Genomic DNA, 26,961 nt, shown 5'->3' with positions numbered 1-26,961 from the left:
CAGGAGTTGGGGTGTGGGTATACAAGGTTGGGGTGTGAGCACAGTGTTGGGGGTGGGCACACAGTGTTGGGTGTGGGCACAAAGTGCTGGGGGATGGGCACACGGTTTGGGTTGTGGGCACACAGAGTAGGAGGGATGAGGAAGAGGAGCATGCTGAAATCTCTGCTAGTCTAGGCATCTCTGGACACCAAGCACTGGGCTCAGTGACACACACAGCTTCTCTTATTTAACTCTCAACAGTCCCGCCAGGCAAGGATTTTCATCCCCAGATGAAACCTTGCAGATATGGAAACAGACTCAGAGCGTGTAATACTAGCCCATGGACTCATAGATGTAGGAGGAAGAACAGGGGTTGGAAGTTCCATTAAAAAATGAACTCCACCCCTTTTCTTACCCAGGTCCTATTGTAGATTGACTGAGTGTTTTCAGACCCATATTTCAGGGTTTACCTTTTCTTTCAGATAGGAAACTTATCTTCTGTATAAAGTCCTGACTCTGTTCCTAGCTCACTGGGGTTTCCCCCAGTGGAAAAGCCACACATGCAGCAGACATGTGGAAAAGTGTGTTTTGGAGGCCATGGCTGAGCCATAACTTTAACCCTACATCCTACTTTCTTCCCATAATCCATGAAGTCAAAGACTAGCAAGACTAGGATGACCGACTCACCTTGGTTTGCCTGACACTTTTCCAGTTTCAGCTCTGAACGAACTGCAACCTAGGAAACCCCTTGTCTGGGGCAGATGGGGATAGCCTGGCCCAGAAGACACAGCCTCCAGCCTCAGGGAGTTTCCAGCAAATCGGGAATTAGACAAATACACAAGCAGAAGAGTGCAAGGCCCCATAAAACAGCACAAAGGGAGGGAGGGGTTCAGTAAAAGAGAAACCATAGATGTTTAGAGGACTTACTCATTTCACAAATGGTCATTGCTTACCTTCAAAGTCTTGGGCCATAGATTAGGCCCTATGTGTTAAAGAAACACTTCATGGAGGGGCAGCTGGGTGCGGAATCAGTTGAGCATCCAACTCTTGATTTCTGCTCCGGTCATGATCTCAGGGTCGTGAGATTCAGCCTGTGGAGGCCCTGCATGGGCCGCTCATGGAGCTCCATGTCAGGCTCTGCACTGGGCATGGAGCCTGCTTAAGATTCTTTCTCCCTCTCCTGCTGCACTGCCCCCTTGTGTGCACGCAGGCACACAAGCCTGTGTGCATATGCACTCTCTCAGAAAGAAAGAAAGAGGAAAGAAGGAAGGAAGGAAGGAAGGAAGGAAGGAAGGAAGGAAGGAAGGAAGGAAGGAAGGAAGGAAGAGGAAGGAAGAAAGGAAAGGAAAGGAAAGGAAAGGAAAGGAAAGGAAAGGAAAGGAAGAAATAGAAATACTTCATGGAGAAAATGGCCTTCAGTAGGACGTGAAGGGAAAGGGTATAGGGGTGGGATTTGGAACAGCAGGCAGGACAGAAGGAGCCATAAAAACAAAGACCTAAGTGGTGGAAGAATGCAGTGTACCCCAGGAACTGGGGGGGCAGTTTCCCAGGTACAGGGCGGGTTTGGGAGGAAAAGGACTGGGCCATTCTAGGGAGAGACATAATTATCAGCAAATGTGTCTGAGCTCCAAGGAATGTGGAATGGGACCTGGTACAAGAATGGAAAGATTGGCTTCAGAGTGGATTGCAGCACAGGTGGGAAGACCCGTTGGGCCGTCACTGCCAAGCATTCCAGGAAAACGCTTTGGTTTCGACCCACCCAGATTTTGTTTGAATCATTTGGATATTTAGTTCAGATATTTTAGCTTTTGGTTTTGGTTTTGGTTTTTCACTTCATGGGGGAATTAGAGGGTGAGGTTCACCCTGGGTTGATGAGGGGACAGGATGCCCGAAGGGAACAGGTCTGCAGGCTGAGGATCCTTCCTGATAAAGGAAATAGGGAGGGGACTGCTGTGGCAGCAATGTGCTTTCCTGCTTGTGTCCAGTGTCCACTGGGGGTTCACTGGAGTTCTTGCCTGTTCTCTGTTCAGCTCTAATAACACCTTTGCTGTCAACCAATGCACATTCTTATTTACTTTTTTTTTCACTTAAAACAAAAAACATAATTCCAAGAATTTTTATTTACTTTGAGAGCCTTTCTGCCTTGCTGTAGAAGAACAGTCGTTCATTTGTTGTGTGTGAGCAAAGCAGGATGGAGGCTGGGGCACACGGCCTGACGTGCCCCCACTGCCACTGACTGACACAATGCCTGATGTCTCGGGGCCTCGGGGCTTTCCCACTCTACCCAATTCTCAGGTGATCCCTCTTCTCTCCGTGTGAGGAGGCAGGTTCCTCTGCAAGGGTGATGCAAGTTCAGTTTACGTCCAGAACTCTAGCAGCAAGGGACACTGAGAAATAAGATTTGGGGCTTTCTAATCTCTCCCATGAGGAGGGTGCAATGGAGCTTAAGAGAGCCTATCCAAGAATGTATCACAAGGTTTCTAAGTCTTGACCAATGGTAAAGTTACATTTGGTCTTCCAATCTACGTGATGTATCTCTTCCATAAAACAGAACCCAAGCTGAGGGCGGGTGGTGGGGTGAGAGGCATCCCTTCCCCTCACTGTGCCCCAGGCTGAGCCATTCAGCCTCGGCTAGGAAGCCGGCTCTGCAGGAACATGGCTGTCCCACCTGAACCACGTGAGTGGAGTGAGGCTGGAGGACTTTCCTGCCAAAGGGACAAGAGCTTGGTGTCAGATCCCAAAGAATCTACCATACAGCAGTCCCCGCTTCCCCACAGGTTCACCTTCTATGGTTTCAGTTACCTGCAGTCAACTGTGGTCCAAAAGCAGGTGCTCCTCCTTCATTTGCAGGTCAGCAGGAGCCTAAGGCTACGTATGTCACAGCGCCTACGTCATTCCCCTCACTTCGTCTCATCACGTGGGCATTTTCTCATCTCACAGCGTTACCAGAACAGTAGTAACATACAATAAGCTGTTTTGAGAGAGATAGCACATTCACATAACTTTTATTACAGTATATCATTATAATTGTTCTATTTTATTATTACTTGTTGTTAATCTCTTATTGTGCCTAATTTATAAATTAACATATGTATGCATGTATAGGAAAAAACATAGTCTATATGGAGTTCGGTACATCTGTGGTTTCAGGCATCCATGGTGGTCTAGGAATGTATCTACATAAGGGAGAACTACCATACTTGTTTTCCAGCATTGCTTTGGAATTTTCCCCTTTTCTTTCCTTTCTTTCATTAAAAAATATAGTTTCAGCTGAACTTAGGGAGGAAAGAGAAGTAAATGTAAGAGTTCAGTTCCTCTTGAAACTAGAGATTTGATTCTTATTAAGGTTGAATTTTTTCGGCTGGTATTGAACCACTGGATTATTTGTGAATTGCTATTCGTATTTATGTTTATACTGGTGTGTTTCTCTTTTCTTATTTATGTATAAGAATTTTCATATATTGTAAATATTTTTCTATGTTGTCATTTGTTATTCAATTTTAATGGACTTTTTTTCCTTCCCAAAGGGCTTAGTGCATGTGTGTGTGTTTTAAAGAAGTCAAATTTATCCATATTTTTCCATTAAGGTTTCTAGTTTTGTTGGCAATCTCAGAAGCACTTTAACCATCCCCAAGTTTATGTACACCTATATTTTCATCTAGTTCTAAAAGTCATCTGACTTGAATTTAGTGTATGGTGTAAGATAAAGATTTAACTTTATTACCCTTCCCCACCCCGTGCTACATCACCATTTGTCAAATTATGTATCCTTTATCCAATAGTTTGAAATGCTACTTTTATCACATCCTAAATGTTTCTGTGTGCTGAGTCTGTGCTCAGCCAACCATCCTGACAGCATGTTACGCACACGGTTACCTTTTGCTACCACTCGCTCTCCCCTCAAACCACTGTGCTTGGATTAATTTTTTAAAAGATTTTATTTATTTATTTGACAGAGAGAGACACAGCAAGAGAGGGAACACAAGCAGGGGGAGCGGGAGAGGGAGAAGCAGGCTTCCCGACAAGCAGGGAGCCCGATGCGGGGCTCGATCCCAGGACATTGGGATTGTGACCTGAGCCGAAGGCAGACACTTAATAACTGAGCCACCCAGATGCCCCTGTGCTTGGATTTTTGCTCCCACTGTGTTACAAACATTTCTCTGGCAAAGCTCATCATCAGACACCTACTAGCCAAAGTCTGTGGATGCTTTTTAGGGCTTTTCTTGATAGACCCCTCTGGTATATTTGACATTGTTGACAGTTCTTTCCTTCCTGAAGTCCCTTCCTTTGGGGGTGGTTTTGTTTGCCTGTTTGTTTTGTTTTGGTATATTTGGGGACATTTGGATCTTTAGGCACATGCATCTTCATCTTTGCTGAATCCCACCACAGGGTTCTCCAGAAGGACTGTAGTACTTCACACGCCCACAAGCAGTGTGCGATAGGCTAACAGGATTATTTAAGGACTAGCGTTGGTAGAGCTGAGCGCTCCAGATCTCTGCCCCACAGCATTTGCTCAGCATCCCCATGTGCACCTTCTTCCCACAAATCTCTCTCTTGTGAACTTGAATCCTGCTGCTGGCCTAAGCCAAACCCATGATCATCCCCATTCTCCCCACAACACAAACTAATTGAGAGCGTTAAAGGCTCACTCTCCTAAACCTCATTTTTGCATTTTGTTCCCTGCCCCCAAATCACCAGAGGCTTTCCAGGGCAGTCAAATAAAGTCTGAGCTCCTTGGATTGGCACCCAAGGCCTTCCCCTGCCCAGCTTCCTCATTCTTTCCAAGGCTTATTTCCCCCTATTCTCTATGGGAAAGCACTTGAGTCCAGGCAAGGGGACCCATTCTGGTGCTGGGGGGTAAACCAGTATGGCCACTCTGCAAAAACATGTGGCAATATTTAATAAGGATGAAAATACACATACCAAACGACCAAGTAATTCCACTTTTGTACATGTGTACCAGGGTATGTGAACAAGGATATTTATACAGCCTGGTTTATAGGTGCTCAAACTTGGAAGCAACCTAAATGTCCTTCAAGAGCAGAATGGATAAGTTCCAGTCTCTGTACCCTTCCTCACTCTGACCCCCACTAACCTAGCATCAGTGGGGAGATTTCTTTTTCAGACAACATATCTTCATTTAAAACAGGAGCCCAACTACTTACTGTACAAAACAGGATTCTTTTCCCCCACTGAAAAATGAATTTCCTATATCATTGTGTAAATATGTAGGAAAACTCTAACAAGTTGAGGTCAACTACTTGTTTTATCATTGTGTTCATCTAAGTACTCTTTTTTAATCCCCTTTTAAAAGTTTATATACAGTAAAATCCATTCTCTTTTAGCATTCATTTTTAACATTTTTTAAAGATTTTATTTATTTATTTGACAGAGAGATAGTGAGAGCAGGAACACAAGCAGGGGGAGTGGGAGAAGGAGAAGCAGGCCTCCCTCTCAGCAGGGAGCCGGACGCAGGGCTCCATCCCAGGATCCTGGGATCATGACCCGAGCCGAAGGCAGACGCTTAACAACTGAGCCACCCAGGCGCCCCAAAGTTCATTTCTAAGAGTGTTAACAAATGCATAGAGCCTATCCTTTGCTTTTTTTTTTCTTTTTACAAAGTAGTATCAACATAGTCTCACATAATTTATCTTACATTTTGCCCCCTGAGATCTGAGACTTTGGAAAACAAAGTTTGATTTCATAATTTGGTAAGCAAGTTGTGTTTACTCCATGAATTCACAAAAGTTCAGTCTCACCTATTGGTCCTTGCTCAATTGTTTGCATAGGTTCTGATTGTCTTCTAGAATGGCCAGTCATGGGCTGACTCTTTCCACCAAGATCAGAAGGGAAAACAGGCCTGGCTTTCAACTCTCTATGGACACTTGACAAGCTGTTGCTGCAGGTGAAAGGTCCAGCCAAGGATCATCTAAACCAGGTGCCCTCGGCTGCCAAGTATATACGTGACCTAAAACTCCAGGAGAGGGTCAGCCATTTCTAAGCTACCTTGTCATCTAGAAAGTGCCAAGATTTGATAGCCTAGGCACTGAGGGAGAGAGAACACTTGTCCCCACACTTCTCCAAGAAAGGCAGGGAAACTTGGACCCTTAGTAGGCATATAGTTTTCAAAATACATTAAATCAACTAAGTTAACTTTTTAACCATAAATCCAGCATTCTATTTGTTCTGACATGATGCAAAAATTTTTTTAATTTTTCATTGATTAAAACCTAGAAATACTTTCATGCCATCCCATCAAGAGACCAACCACTACCTTACCCAATATTTTATCCCTCCCTACCCCAGTTGTTTTGACCTTTATTCTTCAATGGATGACTTCAAAAATGGGATGCTAAGCCTCACCAAGATGGTGACCTTGATGGCCTGCCCCTCTGAGGTGGCCAGCTCCTCTCGTGAGGTAGGAATTAACATATCTTACAAATTTCCAGGTGGTGCTGATGCTGGTGGTCAGGGGACCACACTTTGAGAATCACAGCTATAAATCTAAAAATGTATAGGAAATGTGGAAGGCAGAGGAATCTATTAACACCATGAGGATATATTTTAAATCCAGACTCTAAGAAATAGTTCCTTCAACAAATAAATTATAAAGAAAAAGAAAGCAAGAAAGAACCTAGAGATTACAAGAGACTTAGTAGGCATGGAGAGTAGGGCCAAGAGAGCACAGTCAAAATACAAGCTTTGAACTCTATATGAAGCTGGATGTCAACATCTACCAGATTCTGCCCAGTACTTCCAACAGCAGCTACAGGCTGGACTTCAGGACAGCCTACTTAGACTGGTCACCTCCAAATCACTTTAGAAGGGGAGGTTGCCTATCAACTCGAGTATAAAATATCACGGGAGCTCTTTCTATGAGCACCAGTAGAAACAATATCCTATCATTGTTGAGGAGATAGTGACAGATTCCAGCTTCTACTGTGTAATCTGGTTCCAGGATGACACTGGGCATAGTGCTTTCACTGACATTTACTTCATAGATCAGGTGATGCCTTTGACATCCTTCTGCAAAATTACTTCAAGTGGGTAAAGCAAGTATCTAAGATGTCCAGTGCATCTCAAGAACTGGACACTCATCCCAAGTTGGATCTGGGCTTCAAGGAAGGACAGATCATCAAGTTGATTAATAGGAACCTTGCAACCAAGAGATGATGGGTTTCTTAGCCCAGGCTACAGGGGACTGGGGGTCTAAGTTTACTCCCAGACCCACTTGGAGGCAAAGTCACTATTCCTCCTCCATCCTCAGATGATGCCATGAGCAACCATGTTGCCCCCACCATCCATTCCAAATCTAACCATGGAGGTAGTGACACAGATAACCTTTTAGGATAGGCTTCTCCTACTCCTGTCATGACACAAGCTCCAGGCTCTGAGCAATGACTTGGGGAGACTTTGGCCCTGCCTCCAGCTCTGTTCCAAACCTGGCACCACAGCCATCCAACTAAGTCCAGGACTGAACAGCCTTGGCAGAACATCAAGAACGGACTTGAAGAATAAAAATGACCTTGAGAAGATGGAGAAGAAAACCCCATCTTTGATGAAGAAAATGGACAAGGTGCAGAAAAGACTTTTTCTAAACAATTGCAATATATATTTGTTCGGGGGATGATCAGAATACTTACACAGAGCCAGCAGATATTCTTGAAGACCTTGTCATAGAGTTCATCACTGAAATGATGCACAAGGCAATGTCAATTGAAAGACAAGATCAATTACAAGTTGAAGATTTCATCTTCTTGATTTGAAAGGATCCAGGGAAGTTTGCTAAGGTTACTCGTGATTACTGTGAATGAAGAATTGAAACAGGCTGGAAAAGAATTTGATGAAGCCTACTATGGATTTGACACTCTTTCTAATTTCTGAACCTTCATTATCTTGTGGGGCAGCCATAGATAGTAACTGAATATTTTCTACAGTAAGGTCCATGTAATTGAAAGATGGAGAAACACAAAATTCTCATGTCTTCAATTTTAGAGTGATATCTGAGTTTTAATTGCCTTTGATATTATCATATTTGAATTACTTACTGGTTTTCAATGACCACACAGAAGTTAAATTATCTTGCAAACCACACAGTTCCTTCTGACTTTTGACTCCAAATGATGAAGTAGTACTTGTATTAGGTGTCTTCGTGCCATCGTAAGCTATACTACAGCTGTTTAATATGTGAAATCTAAATGTCACTTTGACCCTGTGATACCTGAAATATGTTTCATTATTTTCAAGTTTCTGGACAACAGTAATCTAACAGATTAAAGATAATGACCTGTTGAGTCACTATATTGTATACCTGAAATTAATTTCACACTGTATGTTAACTGGAATTTAAATAAAAACTGAAAAATAAGGATAGTGAACTGGTCTGTGTTTCTGTTAAGTAGAAAATGATATTGGAATATAGTCTTTTGTAAGAATGTTTATGTCTTAAAAGATAACTTGCTTTATTCTTTTCTTTAGATAGCGAGTGATTTTTTGGAGAAACTAAATTTCATGTGAATGCTTGTGTTGGAAAGCTTTTTTGACTTAAAACCTTTGGGGCTGATACATACTATATGTCAAGTTGTAGAACTCATTCTCCTGGATCAGATTAAAGCTTCTAAAATACTTCTACTGCTTTTAGTAGTAGTTGGAATGGAATTGTTAAAGAGCTGATGGCAGAATAAGCATTTGGGGTAGTGTTTTATTAACATATTTGTTAGTTCTTGTTCATTATGGAAATATGTACTTGATTAAAATCAAATATGGCTATGGAAACCACTTCCTCACCTTCCTATAGTTCAGGATATACATATTTTGTATGTAATTAGCTATACTTTATTAAATTATTGCACTTAGTTTAAAATAAGGATTTAAATTGCATTTAAAGAGATCAGTGAATGTTACTGTTTGTGAAATGGAGCATTTTGTGCGCTGTTTATAAACATTATGTATCAGTAATTGGGGAAACTCTACTTTCTTAAGCTATTAATACCAGGAATAAGATATGAAAAATTAAGAAATGACCCATGACCCTAGGGACACAAATCTTTAAGTTGGAAACCCCTACTCTGTCCCAGAACTAAAAGTACTGGACAGTTTTTTTTCTTAACTTTCCCATGGCGTGCAAGCTGGTTTATGTCATTCCCTTTGATGTTACTTGCTGTGTATCTGCCGTCTCCTACTCATTAACAAGGCGGGAATAGTGGGGCTTACCATACCTGTGGCTTACTGTGAAGGGCACAGCAGGCCAGGGAGAAATGACCTCTAACGTCTGTAAAATTCTTCTCCACCTTTTACATTTATTTCAGTCATCTTATGATTCTTGTGCACCTCTTTGTGAAGTCTTATTTAGCAATTTCAGGGGACAAGAAATCCTTGCACTTCCTTCTCCCCTGAGCTAATTCTCTGAAAATGGATAGACTAACCTGAGTGTCTATAAATCCAGAATTTGGGTAGGGATAGGGATGGAGAAAGTTGTCTTCCCTGGGTGCTGTTCTATACCCTTCTTCGCTGCATCCAGTGCTGACTGCAGCTCCATCACCCTCTTGTGCGTTCACACGTCCATTCCTATAGGAAAAGGTTGCGTCCATGGCATCTCTGCTATTCTTTTCTGTTGGTTGAGAAGCGCATCTTTGGCCTGTAGGTATGGCTTGGATGAAGGAAGTTCAAGGGGCTGCTCTCAGTTATATTCTAGAGAAAGTTTGTTTTCTTGTAGCTCTGTCCTGTTGCTGCATGTGAAGCAAAGCTTTCCTTGGTATTCGCCCCATTGTTTAATTATTGACAGGTTTAGAATTTCTAACCTGACCTGTGGAGCAGAGAGGTTGAAACCACTTAGCTCATGATGAATACCCATGTTGCTATCTGGCCCCTGTCTGTGAACATTTGTCAGTCTTAAAGTTCTTCAGTAGAAATGTGTTACATCATCATTTATAAAGTTGAAGGGTCATAGCTCCAGCTAACTGACAGGCTTCCCAAAGTGAAGGCTCTAGTACCCAACACCTAGAGAACCTCAAAAGCAGGTTGCTCTCCCACCACTTTCCCTTCCCTCTAGGCCCCCTTTCCATGTACAATGCTGCGAGGAGAATGTTCCTTCACAGGTGAAGGGGCCCTATCAGTTTGTCGAATTAATGGGCAACTTGAGGTAGAAATAAGAGGATAGAATTTCTTAGCACTTATTTGGATGCTGTTATGGACTGAATGTATATGTACCTCAAAATTCATGTTGAAATCTAATCCTTAATTTGATGGTATTTGGAGGTAGGGCCTGTGGGAGGTGATTAGGTCATGAGTGTGGAGCCTCACAAATGGGACTAGTCCACTCCTGAGAGGCCAGAGAGCTCGCTTACTCTCTTTCTGCCATGTGAGGATCCGAGATGTCAGCTGCCTGCAAGCGGAAGAGCACCCTCTCCTGAACACAACTATGCTGGCACCCGGATCTCGGGCTTTCAGCTTCCACAACTGTGAGAAGTAACTTTTTGTTGTTGATTAAGCCACTCAGTTTATAGTATTTTGCTATCACAGCCCAAGCAAAGACTGATGCTTGCAATCTGAATAAAGGAAATCCTTAAATTTAGTTTCAAAATATATTCTCTCTCTTGATTTCCCTCCTTTATCTCTTCCTAACTTTGGGTTCATTTTTTTTTTTCCATTGTACTCCCCCTCCAGCAGCTCTATGCTTGCAGAACCACGGCAGGGCATCTTTAAAGTTTTAAATAGAGAACACTAAAAGGAAAATCTCTACAACCACTTGTGACTAAGTACTGGGAACCTATGTTCTCAATCTTCCTCCACATTGTTTTTTTGTATTCTCAAGATGATTCTATATGTGTGTGTGTGTGTATACATATATGTAATATATATGTATATATTGCTGACATATTGAAAATAAAGTTTAAGGCATACGCATATAAAGCATATGTTGTATTGGTGCAATAACGGTAATTTAGAAAAAGGGACTCAAGAGACAACTTTTTATAGTGTATTGTCTTTTCCTTGAACCTTACCCAAATACACATGCTGTAAAACAAAACATTTATGAGACTATCAGGGAAATTTGAACACTGGATATTTGATGAATTAAATTTTTCAGGTGTGATAATGGTATTACAGTTTTAAGAGCACTATCTTTTAGGGATACTAAAATACTTTGAAATGAAATAAGATGATGCCTGGGATCTGCTTCAAAATAATCTGGAGGGACAGGAGAGCAAAGGGGTATAGAGGAAACATGATCCGTCATGAAATGGTAAATATAGGCAAATGGAGATTCATTACACCCTTACTCTCATTTGAATGTTGAAATTTCCCATGATAAAAGGTAACAAAACAAAACACAGGGTGACAGACACATATTTACTCTGACACCAGTTATTTGAGCAAGATGAGTCCAGGTCTCACTCGCAAACTCCCCAGGCTTCCGGAGAAGAACAGAGGTCAAACATGCCAGGCCGGCCCTTTGCGCGCCTCAGCAGTAGTGGCCATGTGTCCCTGGGAGCAGCAGTGCCCATTTCAGCTGGCACACGTGGTAGAGATGAAAGCAGCCTGGGTGAATGACAGGTTTCTCAGTATACCTAGAGGAGAGGGCTACATGGAGCATAACACCCACAGGGGGGCAGGAGGAGCCCTCACCCTCAGAGCCCATGTTCTCCAGGTGCCCCTGGGCCTCCTAGACAGAAGTCAAGGTATTCCACCCTACAAAGCTTGGTTCGCTTTCAGCCCCAAGGCTGGGTAGGGCACAATCGGCTCTGGGGCCTCCTAAGTTTCCTAGGATGAGCCTGCAGAGGCTCAAGTCTCTGTACGGCCTCCACTTCTGCTCCCCACTGTGGGACAGCACAGAAAACAGGAACTAAGCAAACAAATTCAAATTGGGGTGAGGGAGGGAGAATGCCACAAACCTTTGACTCTCCCTCAGGCTTGGCCTGCTAAGAGGAGGAGTAAATAGTGCCTGGGTGGTAGAAAAGATGGTAACTGACCACAAAAACAAGCCAAAACCTGGGGCACCAAGGACTGCCTCTCCTTTGGGACCCAAAATATGATTATTTGCATCATAAATGTATGTCTTGGGAACATGGCTGCTTGTATGTCATTTCATTTGTTTAATATCAGCCTCTCCCAAGTATCCTTTTTTATTGAGTACCTGGGTCCAGCATGCTATCTCACTTAATCTTCCCCTGAAGATTACCTGTGGAAGGAATACCATCTGAGGAAGGTGCAATTAGCCTCAGTACAGATACAGAAACTGAAGACGAGAGATTAAGCAACTTGCCCAAATTCACAAGGCTTATAAGTGGAAGAGCTGGGATATGAGCCTTATTCTTACTTCACAAAGCTGCTGCCATGTTGGGGAAAGTGCTGTTGACCCTGGGAATCTGTCCAAGAATCCCAAAAAGAGAGGGGTTCCTAGTTGACAAGATTGAGACTGCTCATACCCTGCCCCTGCCAATTGCCAGCCAGTCTGCTTGGTTCTCACGTCACAACTGGCAGTTGAGTGGATGGACTAAAGGAGGCCATTCCCATGCTATGCCCCATCCTTGGTACAGAGTACCTCATTAGGCCTCTTTCCCCCCATCACCACACCCGTTTCCAGAAACCTCTTGGGCCCCATGAGCAGCTCCCATTGCCATCCACAGACAATGATGCTTCCATCAGCTGTCTGCCACCCACTGGCCACCCAGCTTCCACAGCTGAACATTGGCTCACAGTGCACACATGCTGCTCTCTCCTGCTTCTTGCCACCATGACCCAGTTTCCGCTCCCTCTATCGCACTGAGACCGCTCTGGTCAGCTCACCAGGCATCTGAGAATCAGGTGCTACTTTCTAGAACACAGCCATACTACCTCTGAGCTATATCAGAGGCTGTTGACTACCTCTCCTGAATCTCTCCTCCTTGGCCCTGACATTTCCTCTGGGGGCCTCTGTGGATGCTCCCTTGGGTTCCACGGCAGGCTCTTTAACACTCAGGACTGCCCAGGGCTCTGCCCTCCCCCAACCTGGACACCCTCCTCAGGTGACTTGTGGCCTCACCTGATTTCCAAGCCTTCAGTTGCTTGCTCTGCCTTGACCAAGTCCTGTATGCCAGTGCCCTTCTGTTCACCATGCTACTTCAGGACTTGGGGGACTGCAGGGCATGGATCTGGCTTTCCTGTGGCCAAGTTATACAATCCCAGCAAGTGAGGGAGAGCAAACACCTCACAAGGCAAACTTGGAGCAACGAAAGACAGAAGACAGGAGGAGAGCAGGCGAATCTGCTCTCCATTCCTCCCTCAACCCCAATGTAATGTTGCAGCCAGGCATGGTGTTTGTGAAGTCTATCCAGAGACAGCATACATGGGCAGGTGACTAGCTGTGTCTTGGTGAAGCAGTGGGCAACTCATTAAAACAAACCTTGTTTCTTCTCCTTTCCTGCCTAGTTTCCCTCCCTTTCCCTCACTCGCAGTGCTTTGGGACTGCAATTACTATGAAACACTAGCACTTCAGCTTTGCCTCTGGTTTGGTTTTCTAAGTAACCTGAATTAAGACCCTACACCTCATCCAAACCAACCACCACTGACACAACTCATCCCCCAAACTGTATCTCCAATCCAGACTTCTCTGCTGAGCTCCAGACCCAGCTAGCTCCAACTGCCAATGGCCACCTGCACTCAGACATTCTTCCAAGCACCTCATATCCATTCCAAAATGAAACTCACAGTTCTCCTTCCCCAACATGTGTTTTGGGGGATGCCAAGATAAAAGACATCCTCTAGAAACTCTCAGTCTGTCTACAGTAGGTGACCGAAGAAGGGTTAACTGATGACTATAATGATAAGAAATGCTTTCCAGTAGGGAGCAGTATTGCAGATGCGTGACTTAGGGAAGAGGAAGCAAGGCTGCCGCGCACCAGGCACAGTGCTGGAAGCTGGCATGCGTTATCTCTTTTAGCCTTCATGGCAACCCTGGGAGGAGGTATTCTTCCCATTCTGCCGTTGAGAAAGCAAACTAAAGGTTAAAAACCTTTTGTCAAGGAACAAAGCAACTAAATCCAAGCACCCCTGGAAAAAATGTTCATATTCTCTGCTCCCTCCAGTACGGGAGCACCCAACAGGCCACAGGAATTGGAGATTTCCTAAGGTGGCAATGCCAGAGCTGTCTTAATAAATGAACAGGATGTCAGCTGAGGTGGGGTGGGGCAGGCAGGCGGAGCGGAGGGCAGGTGGCTGGCATTCTGGGCAGCGGAAAGGGGCCTGAGAGAGCACAAGGTGGCAAAGCAACAGCAGGGATCCACTAAGGGAAGACCACAAGGCACACGTGGACAAGTATCCCCATGAGGGGCTGGAGAGATGGGCAGGACCCAAAACACAGATAGCCTTGTGTGCAATTCTAGTGAATTTAAATTTTAAGTTCTAGATACTTAGAGAAACTACTTCAGGATTTTATTTAAATTATAAATTTTAGTTGGAAGAACCATTTCAGGATTTAAAGCAGGGAATAACGTGGCCCAGTTTGCATTCTGGAAACGTCCCTCTGCTGTGAGTGGGAACTGGTTGACAGATGCATGGAGGTAGGGTGGCTGAACCTAAGTCCTGGCCCTAACTCCATAAAGAACTTAGGTGCCAAGCCCCTGGTCTAGCCCCTTTCCCCTTGTTCACAGTAACTTACCACACGTAAATGTGAAGGGCACACTGCTCCACTGGTCTCTACAGAGAGGGGCCCTCAAATCTGGCACAGCCAAAGCCTCCTCAGCATCCCTTCTCCTCCACTCCTGCTCTGAACCAAAAGGCCCAAGTCCCACTCCCAAGACCACACAGAAAGCACTGAAGCAGAGTTGCTTTAATCAAGGGGTGAAGTCCTCTATCAGGGGGACCTCACTGAACCTTTGGTGGTGGGGTCTCAGCCTACCCCCCACGTGCCCTGAGGCCCCTCAGGAAGGAGGGAGCAGCTGAACAGCAAATCCTGGCAGAGGCCAAGGAATGGAAATAGGGGAACCCAAGTCAAGGGGCAGGGGCAGGGCACTGACAGGTGGAAGTGAAGCTGAACAGGGTAGGAACAGCTGTGCACACACAGTTCTACAATGGGGACTAGCTGAGGTGGCTGTGCATCAGGCAGAGTGACACCCAGAGGGCGGAGGGTAGAGGTGGATGGGGCGGAAGGAGCACTCAGGAGATGAGGCGACCATGAAGCTGGTGCAGCTGCTCCTGGGTCAGCACCAGCCGGTGTCGCTGTCCAAGGCCAGCTGTGCACGAGAAGGTCACTTTGCCCATGTAGACAGTGTCGTCTTGCTGCTCCTCCTTGGCCTGGGAGTTGGCAAGGGGAAGAGGTCCCCAGGTCAGAGGCTCACCTGAGCTGTGTACCACTGATAGGGACCCTGAGCACTGAGACAAAAGCAGCCCCCGTGAGACGGACTTTGGGGCTCCTAGACTATGGTGACCACATGTTCCAAATCAGTCTGACAAGGGAGTTTTGAGCCTCTCCTGGCATCAAAAGTCATAAAAGATGTTTAACTGCTAAAATACTGGAATTTCTGGAAGCACTGCAAGCACTCCTGAGTTGCTTACAAGTAAGACTTGGCCAGTTAACTCAGGATGTGCAGTTGTTGGACCTGAGACCCCAAAGTCCTCTTCATATTCTGGGGAAGAGGGGAAGGACCCACCTGAGGCCTTGATACTGCCCATCCTCCTTCCCATGCTCCCTCTTACCCGAAGGAAGGCTGACGAAGGGAAGGTGGCAAAGTCAGTGGGGACTGTGGCTCCAGGGCGCTGAGATACAGTCTCCTTAAGGACCTCATCCTGGCAAGGAGTAGAACAAGCGTTCACTTAGGGGACCCCCTCAGGCTAGCCCAGAATCTTCCTGGTTTCACAGGGACACTAATGTCAGGAGGAGCAGGGGCCTGGTCCTCTCTGTCACCATACTTTTGCTCTCACCTACAACCCCATCCCCACCCAACATCCTTACTTTACAGATACTTATCCTTTAAAGCCCAACTCAAACTCTACAGCCTCTGGGAAGCCATCCCCAACCATTCTACCCCACAGTGATCTCAGCACTGAAGAAGCTGTACCCAAACCCCACACTCGAAAGATGATCCTAGCTCAACCCATTTTGTTGATGAGAATCTGTCTTCTGTTTGCACCAAGACAGTGAGCTTCTGAGGCAGGAACCCTGCCTTGCCCTCCACTTCCTCCCCAGTGGGCTGTCTAGAGCAGGGCTGGGCCCAGAGGAACTCTGGGAGTGCCTATGGAAATGAATGTGCTAAGAGCTCCAGCAGGGAACGTTATGAAGCAAACTCTGTAGACTGAGGAAGAGCAGGGTCTGAGCTAACCTTGAGCTTCTCGATGGTGTCGCTTAAGGACTTGAGCTGAGCCACCTGCTCCAGGAGTTGGGCCGACGGGCTCTTGGCAGCTGTGGGGAAGGAAGGCTAGTGAGGCCCACTAAGGCCAAGGCAGGCAGCTGTATTGGATTAAGGGTCAGAAGTGCAGATCCTAGACCCTCTCGTGGAGCAGGTCCATAAGAGAACGGGTGAATCAAGCAAACTGAACACCGAGGCCAGAAAGCAATGCAAGGAAGAGCCTCTACAATACGGCAGCTGCCTAGGTAGGGGTTACAGCCCTGGGGCAAAGAGAGGGGGGTACGTTATTCATCTCACGGGTTGGTGGGTCCATACCAGGGCTGGAACGAGTGATATCTACTACGTGGGTATGTGTGCTCAGTTGATTCAACGTCTCCAAAAGCTGGCTGGTCTTACGATACAGTGCACCAGCTGCTAGCTCACTGTCAGGGCCTTCGTGAGGTGAGGGGAAGAGCTTTGCCACATGCAGAGGGGGCAAGGCTGCTAAAGATGCCTTCATCTGGGCTCCCTGTTGGGGGAAGAAGAGGAATGGTGGTAAAAGGTGACAGAAGGCCCTGCCACCTATCATCAATGGGGCAGGTGGACTCCACCTGCACCCCAGTCCTTCCTGTGACCCCCCTCACCTTGAGGATGCTATTCTCATGCTGGAGCTGGGATATGTGCAGCCTCATGGCAGAGATCTGCTGAAGCAGCAGTGGTGAGTCCTTCACCAGCCCGGGGCCTGGCACAGACCCTGGAGCCTGCCCAGGGGCACCTCCTGTGTGTACCAAGATAAGTGTCATCAGCGCCAAGCGGAGAGAATGGAACAAGGGCCCCATCCCTGCTCATCCCCTTTCGTTATCCACTCCCACCTCCAGTCGTGGTTGCTCCCAAGGGGGGGAGTCTTACCCTGCTCCCCCAGACCCACTTCCCACAGCCCTGGTAACCCCTCGCTAGGGTAGCTCTCTACCTCGCTGCTGTTCTTCTGTGCTCGGGATAGCCCATGGGGGAGCAGGAAGAGAGGAAAGAGGAGTTAGACAACTTGGGGGTTAAGGGGCCACACCAGAGGAATCCTGGACATGACCTATAGGAAAAACCTTTCCTAACCATCATTCCCCCTCCAACAAGACCCTGCCCCTGCCCCCTGCGTGAATGGGGAGGAAAGTGTGAGGAAGAGCGGCAGCAGGAGTGTGCACTGCAGGAAGCACTTGGGGCAGGAGGCGTTCCCGCTCCCTGCCTCACACTCCGTCTCCAAGAAGGGCAGAGGGAATGTTCCTGAGACCCCAAGACCCCAAGATGTCTGTACCCTTAGTGTTCCGCAGCAGCAAAGCTGAAGTTGAAGGTGCAGCCGCATTCCCTGTTCCTCGGGTTCCCCATTGTTCTGGGGCAAAAGATGCTCTTTTTTGGTGGGAAGTTTTGTGAATCAGAATCAGTATCTGTTTAGAAAGCCTGTGCTACAACAACACAATGTGGTAACTCTGGAGACCCCTTGCCTAAGGAACAGGAGCCAACTGTACCACAGGAGTCCAAAGACAACAAATAGTCGGTCACCTCCCAAGAACAAGAGGCACCAGTGAGGGGGGGCTCTGATAGGAACAAGACCCTAGGGAAGGCCAATTGACAAGACAGGCATAGCTCTGGAGTTCTGGAGGGAGCTCTGGAGATCCTGAGGGCTTCAGGGCAAGGAGTCTGTCTTCTGGAGGTAAGAAAGAAACTGAAAAACTACAGAGCAGACAAGAACTAACATGGCCAGGAAAACTGGGGAGACTGGGCCTCAGAACCAGAAAAACTCCAGGTAAGGAGCCCTGACCATACTAGAGACCAGGCAGAGGTCAGAACACAAGCCCCAAGTGGAAATGAGAGAACTCAGCAATGGAAGAGACAAGCACACCACAGGGTAAAGCCACATGAACTCAGTAGGGAGAAATAAAAAGTGCAAGCAGAGGAGCAATCAAGAGGAGGCATGGCTGGATATAGCAACAGAGTTAGCCTAATCTGCTGTAGGCTGATCACCCTCTGGGATATAGGGCTGGCACAGAAAGGCCAGACCCAGAAGGGACATCTGCTAGAATCTAACTGTCATTGTAATTCTGAGCTCCACGGACAAGCTGGTAATGCCCCATCTTGATCAGGGGGTCTCTTGATCAGCACATATCTTCAGGGGAAGTAAAAAGCCTGGTAAAAAGCAGTCATAGAGCAAAACTGGGCGAACACATTCCTGGCTGAACATCCAGTAAGAGGGCGCAGAAGTCAAACTGAGGCCAAGGACAGGAGGGAGGCCATTCAATCTCCTCTGGGCCAACATTGCCTGTCCCACTACACTCACCACCAGCAATGCCAGAGACCAGGGTAGCAATACCCGAGGGAGGGGGCCCCCGGAGCCCCTCGATCGTGCGCTTCGACTGGCTGTTCAGCCGCTGCTTTAGCTCTGCCTTCTCTGCCTCTAGCTGGTCAATGTCAGCTTGGAGTGCATCCATTGTTTCCTCAAACTCTCTGTGAAAGAGAATTTGGGCTTGGGCAGTGTCCCTTCCCCGGAGCCCCACCCCCACTTCTCAGTCCTGACAGGTCCTCGGAGTAGCCCTGCTAGTGAGGAGCCAGGAGCAGCACATGCTCTGACTGGGGTGACACAATGGGGTTGGCAGTGGGGAAGGAAAATGGTAGCTGCTCCACTGGGGAGAATCTCACTCTGAGAGGGCCCGGGTAGGGGGATGGGTTAGGAGGGAGAACGGTTGGCCGGAAGGAGGATTGGAATAAGCAGGGACCCAGGGAAGGTGCCTGACTTCTCCTTCTTCCGCAGCAATGCCTGGGTCTCCTCCAGCCGAGTCTGGACTTTCTCGATGCGCTCGTCTGCATCCTTGGCAGCACTGTCCAGCTTCTTCTCCAGCAGACTTAGCCGCACATTGGCCTCACTCAGCTCCTCCCCCTGGGCAAGGGCAGAGTGTCTAGTTCCCTTACATCCTCTCATGGGCCCGAGGGACCTCAAGCTAGAAAGCTGCGAAGGGCCCACAGGTGCTCCCCCCCTGATCATAGGTGCCACTTCTCCCCTCAATTCCCAACCAGTCCCAGTCCCAGGAGATGCCCAACACTCAATGCTGTCCTGTACCTCAGCAACATTTCCTGGCCCCCCAGATCCTGAGCCTACCCTACACCCTCACCTTGATTTTCAGTGACTTCTTCAACTCCTTGATAACTGTCTCTCGATCTTCAAGCTTCAAGCCCAGGCCTTCAGCGTCGGTGATCTCCGCACGGAGGGCTGCAGCCCTCAGCTCAACTGGGGGAGGCTAGGGGTCAGGTGGGAGCAGAAGGCAGGGATGGGTAGAGGAGGTCACCAACGTGCTCCTTCCAGAGAGAGCTGGGTATAGGGAAAGACTTGCCTTCCAAGCAGGGTGGTGCTCTCCAGATTCCCTTCTCCCGCCTCCCAGCCCTCCCACAACCAGCAGCAGCTCTGAAAGTCCAGCTCCTCTGGGATCCTCCAAAGCGCTCCCTACCCACCTTGCTGGGGGGTCGCTCTGCATCATACTCGCCCTCCTGCATGGCTGTGGCCAATTTGTTCATGGTACTAATGAGGATGTTGCTCGACTGGCGCAGACACTCATAGGGGCTGCTGGAGGGGGTCCCATAGATCTACAGGGGCAAGGGCAGCAGTGAAAATCCCATACTGGCCACACGACTCCACCACCACCTCTGCCCAGCCATCCAGGCTCACCTGCTCGCTTGCTTTGAAAGCCAGCTCCTCCAGGGCGGCCACGGGCAGCCCCTCATTCTCTGCCAGCGGGGCAATGAGCTGGGCTGCAGCAGCTGCCACCTCCTGCAGCACGGCCACCACCCACGTCAAGTGTTTCCTGCAGTCTAGGAGTGTGTCCGACACCTGTGCGACAGCCCAGAGTCAGGAGCCCACCCTGGGTCCCGCACCACAGCTCCCAGCTACCTCAAGACCGTTCTTGTTCCCTGACCAGATGCAGATCTCAACGCTCTAGGCCCCTCCTGCTTCTACTCAGCTTCCTTTCCTTCCCCCTTCGCTGCCCTAAACCTGTGGTCCAAAGGCCAGTGCGGCTGGGATCCCAGGAGCATCTGTCCCTGGCATTCGCCTCCGGATCTTCTTGCAGAACTGGCGGATGTCACTGCACGATGTTTCCAGGTCCCGGAGCAGGAGGGCAATATCTGAAGCCTCCTGGCCACCCTATTCAGGGAACAGGAAATAGATGGGGAACCAAGACAGCATTAGGGCTGGAGGGGAGGAGGTGGGGACTAACGAGGAAGAGGAGGTCCAAGAGATCTGGCTGTGCTCTCACCTGCAAGAAGGCACGCAGCCGTCCCACCTCCACGCTCATGCAGTCCAGGGCACTCTGGGTGAACTGTAAGGACAGACACGTGTGGTTGTCAGCCCCCAACAGGAGCCCTTCTGTGCCATTGCCATTTCTAAGTAGTCCCCACCCTCCGCCAACAAAGATGTCGGTTCTCTGGCTTCCCTGATCTGTTCCAGTCTCATGGGATGGCCCTTGAGGGCCAGATCTCTTGACCTGATGTCCTCCACTGCTGATCTCTACAGGGGGCTCAAACACTGGCCCAGACACCTCACCTTAATGTGGTCAGCCAGCTGCATGGTACTGTCCTCGGGCTGTTCAGCAAGATGAATACTATACAGATGCTGAGGAGAAATAACAGAGAGACAGCCTTTATATCTTGGAAGGATGGAGAATTCTTTCCAAACTACAATTTGAGCCCCGGTCATCATAGGACTCCAGAAGTGTAAGAGAATCTGAGTCCCCAAGGAGCTGCATCCTCAGGCAAGTTCCTTTAGGAGCAAGCCAAGCCTTAAGCAGCCAGCCTAGGACACACAACCTCGGCCACACTGGCAACAACCCCAGCAAGAGAAACTTTCCCTCCCTGCTGTGCCAAGCCTGAGTTCTTGCCCCAGACCTGGTAATACTTGATGGCTTTGGTGAGAGGCTCTACGTTGACAGTCTCATCCAGCTGATCCTTGTGTAATAGCTCAATGAGGAAATCCAAGGAGCGCTCGTGGGCACTCATCTCAGGGTAGAGGCTGCCGACCTTCTTATACACGTCCACATTGCACTGAGAGAGGGCGCTAGAGACCAGAGAAGGGTCTTCTGAGGCCAAGGCCTGCCAGGCAATCTCAGTTCCATCCAATCTTGGCCCTGTGGTCCCAGAGCAGGGGCCAGCGGGTCACTTACTGCTCATAGCGGTGGAGTGTGGCCTGCAACAGACTCAGCGAGTACACCAGCCCAGCAGCAAAGCTGAGCTGCTCCCCTGCAGCTCCTCGGAGCCCAGGCCGCTCTGAACAGTTTTCGCTTAGTTCAAACTTCTCCTGGGCCTGCTTCCGGATCAGCTCTGCCTGTGGGAAGAAGCACCAGGGACCTGAGGCTCAGAGCAGAGGATGGAGAAGATAGACTCGGGAACACAGGACACAAAACTGAGCAACTAGGTTGGGGGGTGGCACACATGGATCCATGTGGAGGAGGAAAGCAGAAACAGCTCTTAGATGGGTAGGGAGTCTCACCTAGGGAAAGGATAATGATGTGATTACTGGCAGTTGTGAAGATGTGGGATGTGAAGATGAAAGGGTAGTGAACCAGTGGGACCAAGCTCTTTCCGGCCTTAAAGCGACTGTTTCTGCTACCCTTTTACCTGAATTCTATCCTGATGGTTATCCCCTCACTAACTCGTAGTCATCTTCTGGGTCTCAGTTCAAATGTTCTTCCTTCAGTGCCACCCTGCCATCTAAATCAGAGCCCCAATAGTGCTGTCTCAGAGAAGCCACCCGCCCTTCACAACCCAGCGCCTGTAATACACATCCATCTGGGACTTAGCTGACTGCATTCCTCCACTACAAGATAAACTCTCTGTGAGCAGGGACGCTGACTGCTCTCTTCACTCGGCATCCTCCAGACCTGCTACACAGCAAGTTCAACAGAGTCCTGCTGAACACGTGATTAGACTGACTGGCCATACCTTGCAAATGAGACGAGGCATGAGCAGCAGCACCAGGACGCAGTCATGGTCCCCACCTGGCCGAAGGAAGCTGTCGGGCATGAAGGCTGTCAGCAAGGACATGTGCCGGTTGGCCTGGGCCACCTCCATCTGCCTCAATTCCATCTCAATTGCCTGTGAGGTGGACAGGTAGATGCGCTCTCAGCCAGGCTGAGAGAGCCTCGGAACTATCATGCCTTGTTCCACCAGGTCCCCTGCTTCTGGGACAAGCTTCCACCAGGAGTCTTCCAGACCACCACGCAAAGCATCCCCTCCTCCAGCCACGTGGAGTCCAGACCCCACATCAGAGCAGCCCACAGCCACAGCCAGGCTGGATGCCCCAACACTCCCCAGTCCTGACCTTGGCATGAGCCTTAGTCTCAGCAAACTTGATTTTGAAGTCAAAGGTCTCCGGGGGTGGCTGCTGCTGTCTCTCCGCAGATGCTTCTTGCTGGTTTGTCAGTTCCCGGTTCACGTCCTGGGAGGAGAGACGGCGATGAGGCATGGCTGGGTCACGAGGGAGCCCGGGGTGACTGTGGGTGGACAGCAGGGGGTACAGAGGCACCTGCAGGTGAGCGGTCAGCTGGCGGTACTTCTTTATGGTTTGCTGGTAGTCTGCGACCGTCTCCTGGGCCGCCTCCACACGCTTCTGGGCCTCCCGGACCCGTGCGCCTGCCATGTCCAGCTGCTCCCGCAGCTCCAGTTCTGTCTCACGCGCATTCTCCTGCAGCTCATCGTTCATCTCATTCATCGCTTCCTGGGAGGCCACAAGGCGGTTGGGGCAAAGGAAAGGCAGAGTCAGGGTAGCAGGTCAGAGAGGGGCCGCTCGCCACATAGCCTGCTCAAAGGTCAGGGGTCACGTCAATCCCTCCTTCAGCAAGTGCCTTCCAAATGCCCTCCATCAGGGTGGGAAGTCAGGGGTCTATTCTCTTACCAAGTCCCCCACGGTCTCTCTCAACTCTCGCACTTTCTCTTCTAGATTCAGGTTCCGGTCTGTTAGCATCTCCACCATCTCCTCAGCCCCCAGAGCAGCATCCACCTGTGTTACAGGGAGGGAACAGGGAGAAGGGCTGCTGAAAGGTACCTAGAAAGAGGAGGCACAAGCCTCAGAGGAGAGGGGTCCCCTGGGCCAGGGCCTGGGCTCCCCAGACCTGCTCCTTGAGCTCATCTATGGTGCTCTCTGCCTGGCTCAGCTCCTCCTGCAGACGCTCCCGCTGCTGCCTCACAACCTCCAGCTCTTGGTTCTTCTTCTCCATGAGCTTCTGAAGTTTCACATGCTCCTGCTTCTCTGAGGAAGAAAGATCCCGCATCCTGTGGGGAAGCAGGGAGGGAGAAGAGAGAAAGTGTTGTGTCTCAGTCACTGGCCATGGGCACTCTAATATATCTAGAGACAGGAGAGTGAGCCTCGGGAGCCAAGCAGGGAGGGGACCCTACCTCACCAGGGCGTCCTTCAGGCGGGCGTTCTGCTCCTCGAGCTGCTTGAGCTGATAACTGGACGCTGCCCCGTCTGAGCCTGGAGAAGACCATTAACACTTTCAGACACAGCTCCAAGCCCATCATCTGGCCCCCAGCAGCAACTGGCCCCTTACCCTTCTCTTCAATCTCAGCTTTGAGGATCTCTAAGTCAGTGGTAAGCTCATCCACACGTTCCTTCAATGCCTCCACCTCCTGCTGCAGGGACTCAGCCCGCTCTTCAGCCATCTCCTTGTCCAAAGTGGCCATCTCGATGGCATCGGCAGTATCAGCCATCTCCTCCATGTAGCGTTCCTTCGCCTCCAGGGCCTCCTTGGCTTCCTGAGGAGGGGGGATGTTGGTGGGAGTGCAAGCAGAGACGCCTCATGCCCCCTTTCTCACAGGATATTCCAGGCTCCTCCGGCCTGGTATCCGGTGCAGTGGCTTGGGTCCCAAGCTCCCCAGCCACCTCCTTCCCCTGAAGTCCCACCTTCCGCGCCTCCTTGAGGCGTCGCTGCAGGTCTGCCTGCTGTTCCTGCATCTTGCTCTTCCATTCTTGCACCTGCTCCAGCTGGATCTTATGTTTCTCCAGCTCTTTTAGTTTTGCCTTGTCTTCTGCCCGTTTCAACCGCAAGGTCTCCAGTTTCTCCTCCAGGTCCCGCACCTGGGCCCTCAGCCCCTCCTCCTCCTGCAAAGGAGAGACCCCTCGGTAGGTGCATAGCCTCCCCCTCCACCCCACCAAAGCTGAGCTGGAGCGAAAGGACAGGAATGTAAGCAAACATCATTCTAGCCCCAGGATCAAAAGCAAAAGTGGCCTACAAACATCTGAGAAAGGATGGGTGCATAAGGGGAAAGTGTGGAAGGAGGGCACAAAAGAAAGGGTAGCTGAGTCAATGGCAGAGTCAATGGACATATGCTATGTCCCCACCCTTCAGATCCAAATTCTGGGTCTCCCCCAGCCCTGGAAAATTTCTAAGATCCTGCCTGGGGTCACAAGCCCCCCTCCATGTCTTGGTTCTTCTTCACTCCAACCCCAGTCCTTACCTTAGAGGGGGAAGGTAGTGGAGGTGCTGCTCCAGGAGAGGTGAGAGCCGGTGTGGGGATGATAGGTGCTGCCAGTGGAGTCTGAGCCGGGGTGCTGGGTTCACTGCTGCTCAGCTCACCTGCTGATGCTGAGCCAGAGGGGCCCAGGGAGCTACTGGCCCCAGCCACCCCAGTACTAGCTGGGCGGGTGGGCTATTCAGAGAGGACAGGGACAAGCCAGAAAAAGAACAAGGGTGGTGAGAAAGACAGAATATGAGAATCCGCCAAGGGAAGGAGACAGAGAAGGAAAAGGGCAGTGAGAGAGTATCAAAGCACAGTGAGAACAGAGAAGCAGAGTGAAGGGGAGAGGAAAAATGACACAGAGTCAGAGACAGTGACAAAGGACGGAGGAGGCAGGAGGCGGGCAGAGGAGAAAGGGAGGAAGTGATAGAGGACATGAGATTATAATGCTTCTCCTTTGGCACTGACCCCACATTCCTCCCAGTTCTGGCACTACCCCCTTAGAGCAGAATCCCTTACTCCCCAGATCTCCCCTCTGTGACCCAGTTTTGATCATTCTAGCAATTTCTTGATACTCCCAGTCCTATCGTTGTTCTGGGCCTGTACCCTCCTCCCCCAGGAAGAAAAAGTGCCTCAATGTCATTCCCAAAGCAAAAGAACAAATTGTGGAGTTTGTTCTCTAACTTTCATGTTCCCAGAGAAGCCTGGGCTAAAAGTAGGGGTACCAAGCTGTGTATCCCACTCTTTGGGAGTTGAGCTGATTCTCCCTCCCTTGGTCTACTTTAAGGGACCCTTCAGGCAAAAGGGCCAAAGTGAAAGTTGTACTCCTAGGCTCCCCCTTGAAACATGGTCAGTACAGCCGACCTTCTGTCATCTCCCTCCCCCCAAGACAAAGGGGCTCTAACCAGGCAACATTTACCCAGGCCCCGGTGGGACTGGGGCAGAGCTCCCTGAAGCCCCAGGCCCCGGAGCAGACAGGCCTGCTCAGTGCTCTCCCTTGCAGTACTGAGCCCTGAAGCTCTCCTGATGTGCTGACACTCAGAGATCTCATGCTACCCACAGATAACCCCAGGTCCTTATCCCCTGACACTGACAGTGCGAAGTTCTTCTTCACCTTTCTTCCAACCTCCACCCCCCCTCATGCATCAAAAAACTAGTCAAAATGCCCTTCTCCAAGAAAGCCAGCCCTAACTGACCACAACCACCCTCGTTTCTCTTCTGCACTCAGGCTACTGGCTTAGACAACCTCCTAAGAGCCAGAGTCATTTTCCCAGGAGAGGCCTGTCACCACCCTCAGTCCCCTCACTCTTCTGAAAAAGAGGACCCAGGATGCACTGCGACCACCTTTAACTTGCTCAAACACAGGCCCCCCCACACACACACATGCCTGAAATGTGAGTGTACACTCAGCAGTGGTTTGTACAGAGGCCTTTTTTTTCTCACCTTGGGCCGCCGAGTTGTGGTCTGGACAGGCAACAGGAGCCAGAGGAGGAGGAGTAGTCAGGAAAGAAAGGATAATGGCAGAAAGACAGACAGCAGAAGGGACAGCAATGAGAGCAGAAGAAGTACCAGGAATGGCGTTACAGTTAGCTGCCTCCCCACTCCCATTCCCACCCCATCCCCTTTTCCCCTCCAGTGAATCACCTTGTTTCTACTCCGGGACCTCAGAATCCTATTCCCCACTGGTTCCTTGCCCCACTTATGCCCAACCCTTGCAGACCTCACCCCTTCAAACACCGTGAAAATCCCAGAAATCTCCATCTCCTAGGCTGAGCACAGGAGACCAAAGGCAGCAGCTGGTGGAGGTCCTTAGAGATGGTCCTTCTGGCACTCCAGCCCAGAGCCAGAGGCCCCGCCCACCCACCACTCCCAAGGACTTTCCCAGGTCAGCCCCTTCCTTCAAGTGCCAGACTCCACAGAAGACCCCCTAGAAATACCACGTGACCAGAGTAATGCTAGAAGCCCAGAAGTGAGTGATATGACCCCAGCAGGGGGGCTCAGGCCCCCTAGGAAAAACAGTGCTGCCATCCTCCCTACCCCACCCCCTCCCCCAGGACCAGATCCTGCAGCAGTGCCCATCCCTAGGGCAGAGGGCTCAGGTGTCAGGACCATGAATACTGCATTAACCAGAAGTCCAGAGCTCAGCAAAGTAACCCCACCCAGCTGCAAGAAAGGACATGGGGGTGGGCAG

At 49.3% G+C, this 26,961-nt stretch overlaps 1 protein-coding gene, 1 long non-coding RNA gene and 1 pseudogene across 3 annotated transcripts in view; 1 reads left to right on the top strand and 2 right to left on the bottom strand.

The window, feature by feature from the left end:
- Positions 1-2,081: 2,081 nt before the first annotated feature.
- On the bottom strand, positions 2,082-10,627 carry LOC148163531 (uncharacterized). The gene is made up of 4 exons (XR_015768940.1): positions 9,405-10,627; positions 7,623-7,783; positions 2,782-2,950; positions 2,082-2,684 (listed from the first exon to the last, which is right to left on the bottom strand). It is a non-coding gene; the product is annotated as an uncharacterized LOC148163531 (long non-coding RNA).
- LOC114218878 (adaptin ear-binding coat-associated protein 1 pseudogene) lies at positions 6,308-7,457 on the top strand (annotated as a pseudogene).
- Positions 10,628-14,773: 4,146 nt separating the features above from the next.
- DCTN1 (dynactin subunit 1) overlaps positions 14,774-26,961 on the bottom strand; it is a 29,551-nt gene continuing 17,363 nt past the window's right edge. Inside the window, exons 5-29 of one of the 2 annotated variants that reach the window (XM_028116143.2) lie at positions 24,771-24,962; positions 24,217-24,414; positions 23,864-24,068; positions 23,709-23,787; positions 23,426-23,585; positions 23,209-23,313; positions 22,840-23,031; positions 22,636-22,752; positions 22,257-22,409; positions 21,479-21,639; positions 21,204-21,372; positions 20,863-20,931; positions 20,576-20,638; positions 20,314-20,463; positions 19,990-20,151; positions 19,776-19,907; positions 19,439-19,564; positions 19,064-19,206; positions 18,610-18,776; positions 17,254-17,268; positions 16,928-17,061; positions 16,620-16,812; positions 16,278-16,357; positions 15,655-15,744; positions 14,774-15,252 (exon numbers count right to left, since the gene is read on the bottom strand). In XM_028116143.2, the coding sequence (XP_027971944.1) occupies positions 15,115-15,252; positions 15,655-15,744; positions 16,278-16,357; positions 16,620-16,812; positions 16,928-17,061; positions 17,254-17,268; positions 18,610-18,776; positions 19,064-19,206; positions 19,439-19,564; positions 19,776-19,907; positions 19,990-20,151; positions 20,314-20,463; positions 20,576-20,638; positions 20,863-20,931; positions 21,204-21,372; positions 21,479-21,639; positions 22,257-22,409; positions 22,636-22,752; positions 22,840-23,031; positions 23,209-23,313; positions 23,426-23,585; positions 23,709-23,787; positions 23,864-24,068; positions 24,217-24,414; positions 24,771-24,962 (3,393 nt within the window). In that variant the 3' untranslated portion in view covers positions 14,774-15,114. The remainder of the gene's footprint in view (positions 15,253-15,654; positions 15,745-16,277; positions 16,358-16,619; positions 16,813-16,927; positions 17,062-17,253; positions 17,269-18,609; positions 18,777-19,063; positions 19,207-19,438; positions 19,565-19,775; positions 19,908-19,989; positions 20,152-20,313; positions 20,464-20,575; positions 20,639-20,862; positions 20,932-21,203; positions 21,373-21,478; positions 21,640-22,256; positions 22,410-22,635; positions 22,753-22,839; positions 23,032-23,208; positions 23,314-23,425; positions 23,586-23,708; positions 23,788-23,863; positions 24,069-24,216; positions 24,415-24,770; positions 24,963-26,961) is intronic. The other variant, XM_088026450.1, reaches the window with a different exon arrangement.

The sequence above is a fragment of the Eumetopias jubatus genome, unplaced genomic scaffold (genome assembly GCF_037043125.1).
Source record: "Eumetopias jubatus isolate StellerSeaLion01/CBP00866 unplaced genomic scaffold, mEumJub1_p1.0 scaffold_9, whole genome shotgun sequence".
Classification (NCBI taxonomy): Eukaryota; Metazoa; Chordata; class Mammalia; order Carnivora; family Otariidae; genus Eumetopias; species Eumetopias jubatus.
The sequence above is the reverse complement of the archived record's forward strand: the minus strand, read 5'-3'. Positions and strand labels throughout refer to the sequence as shown.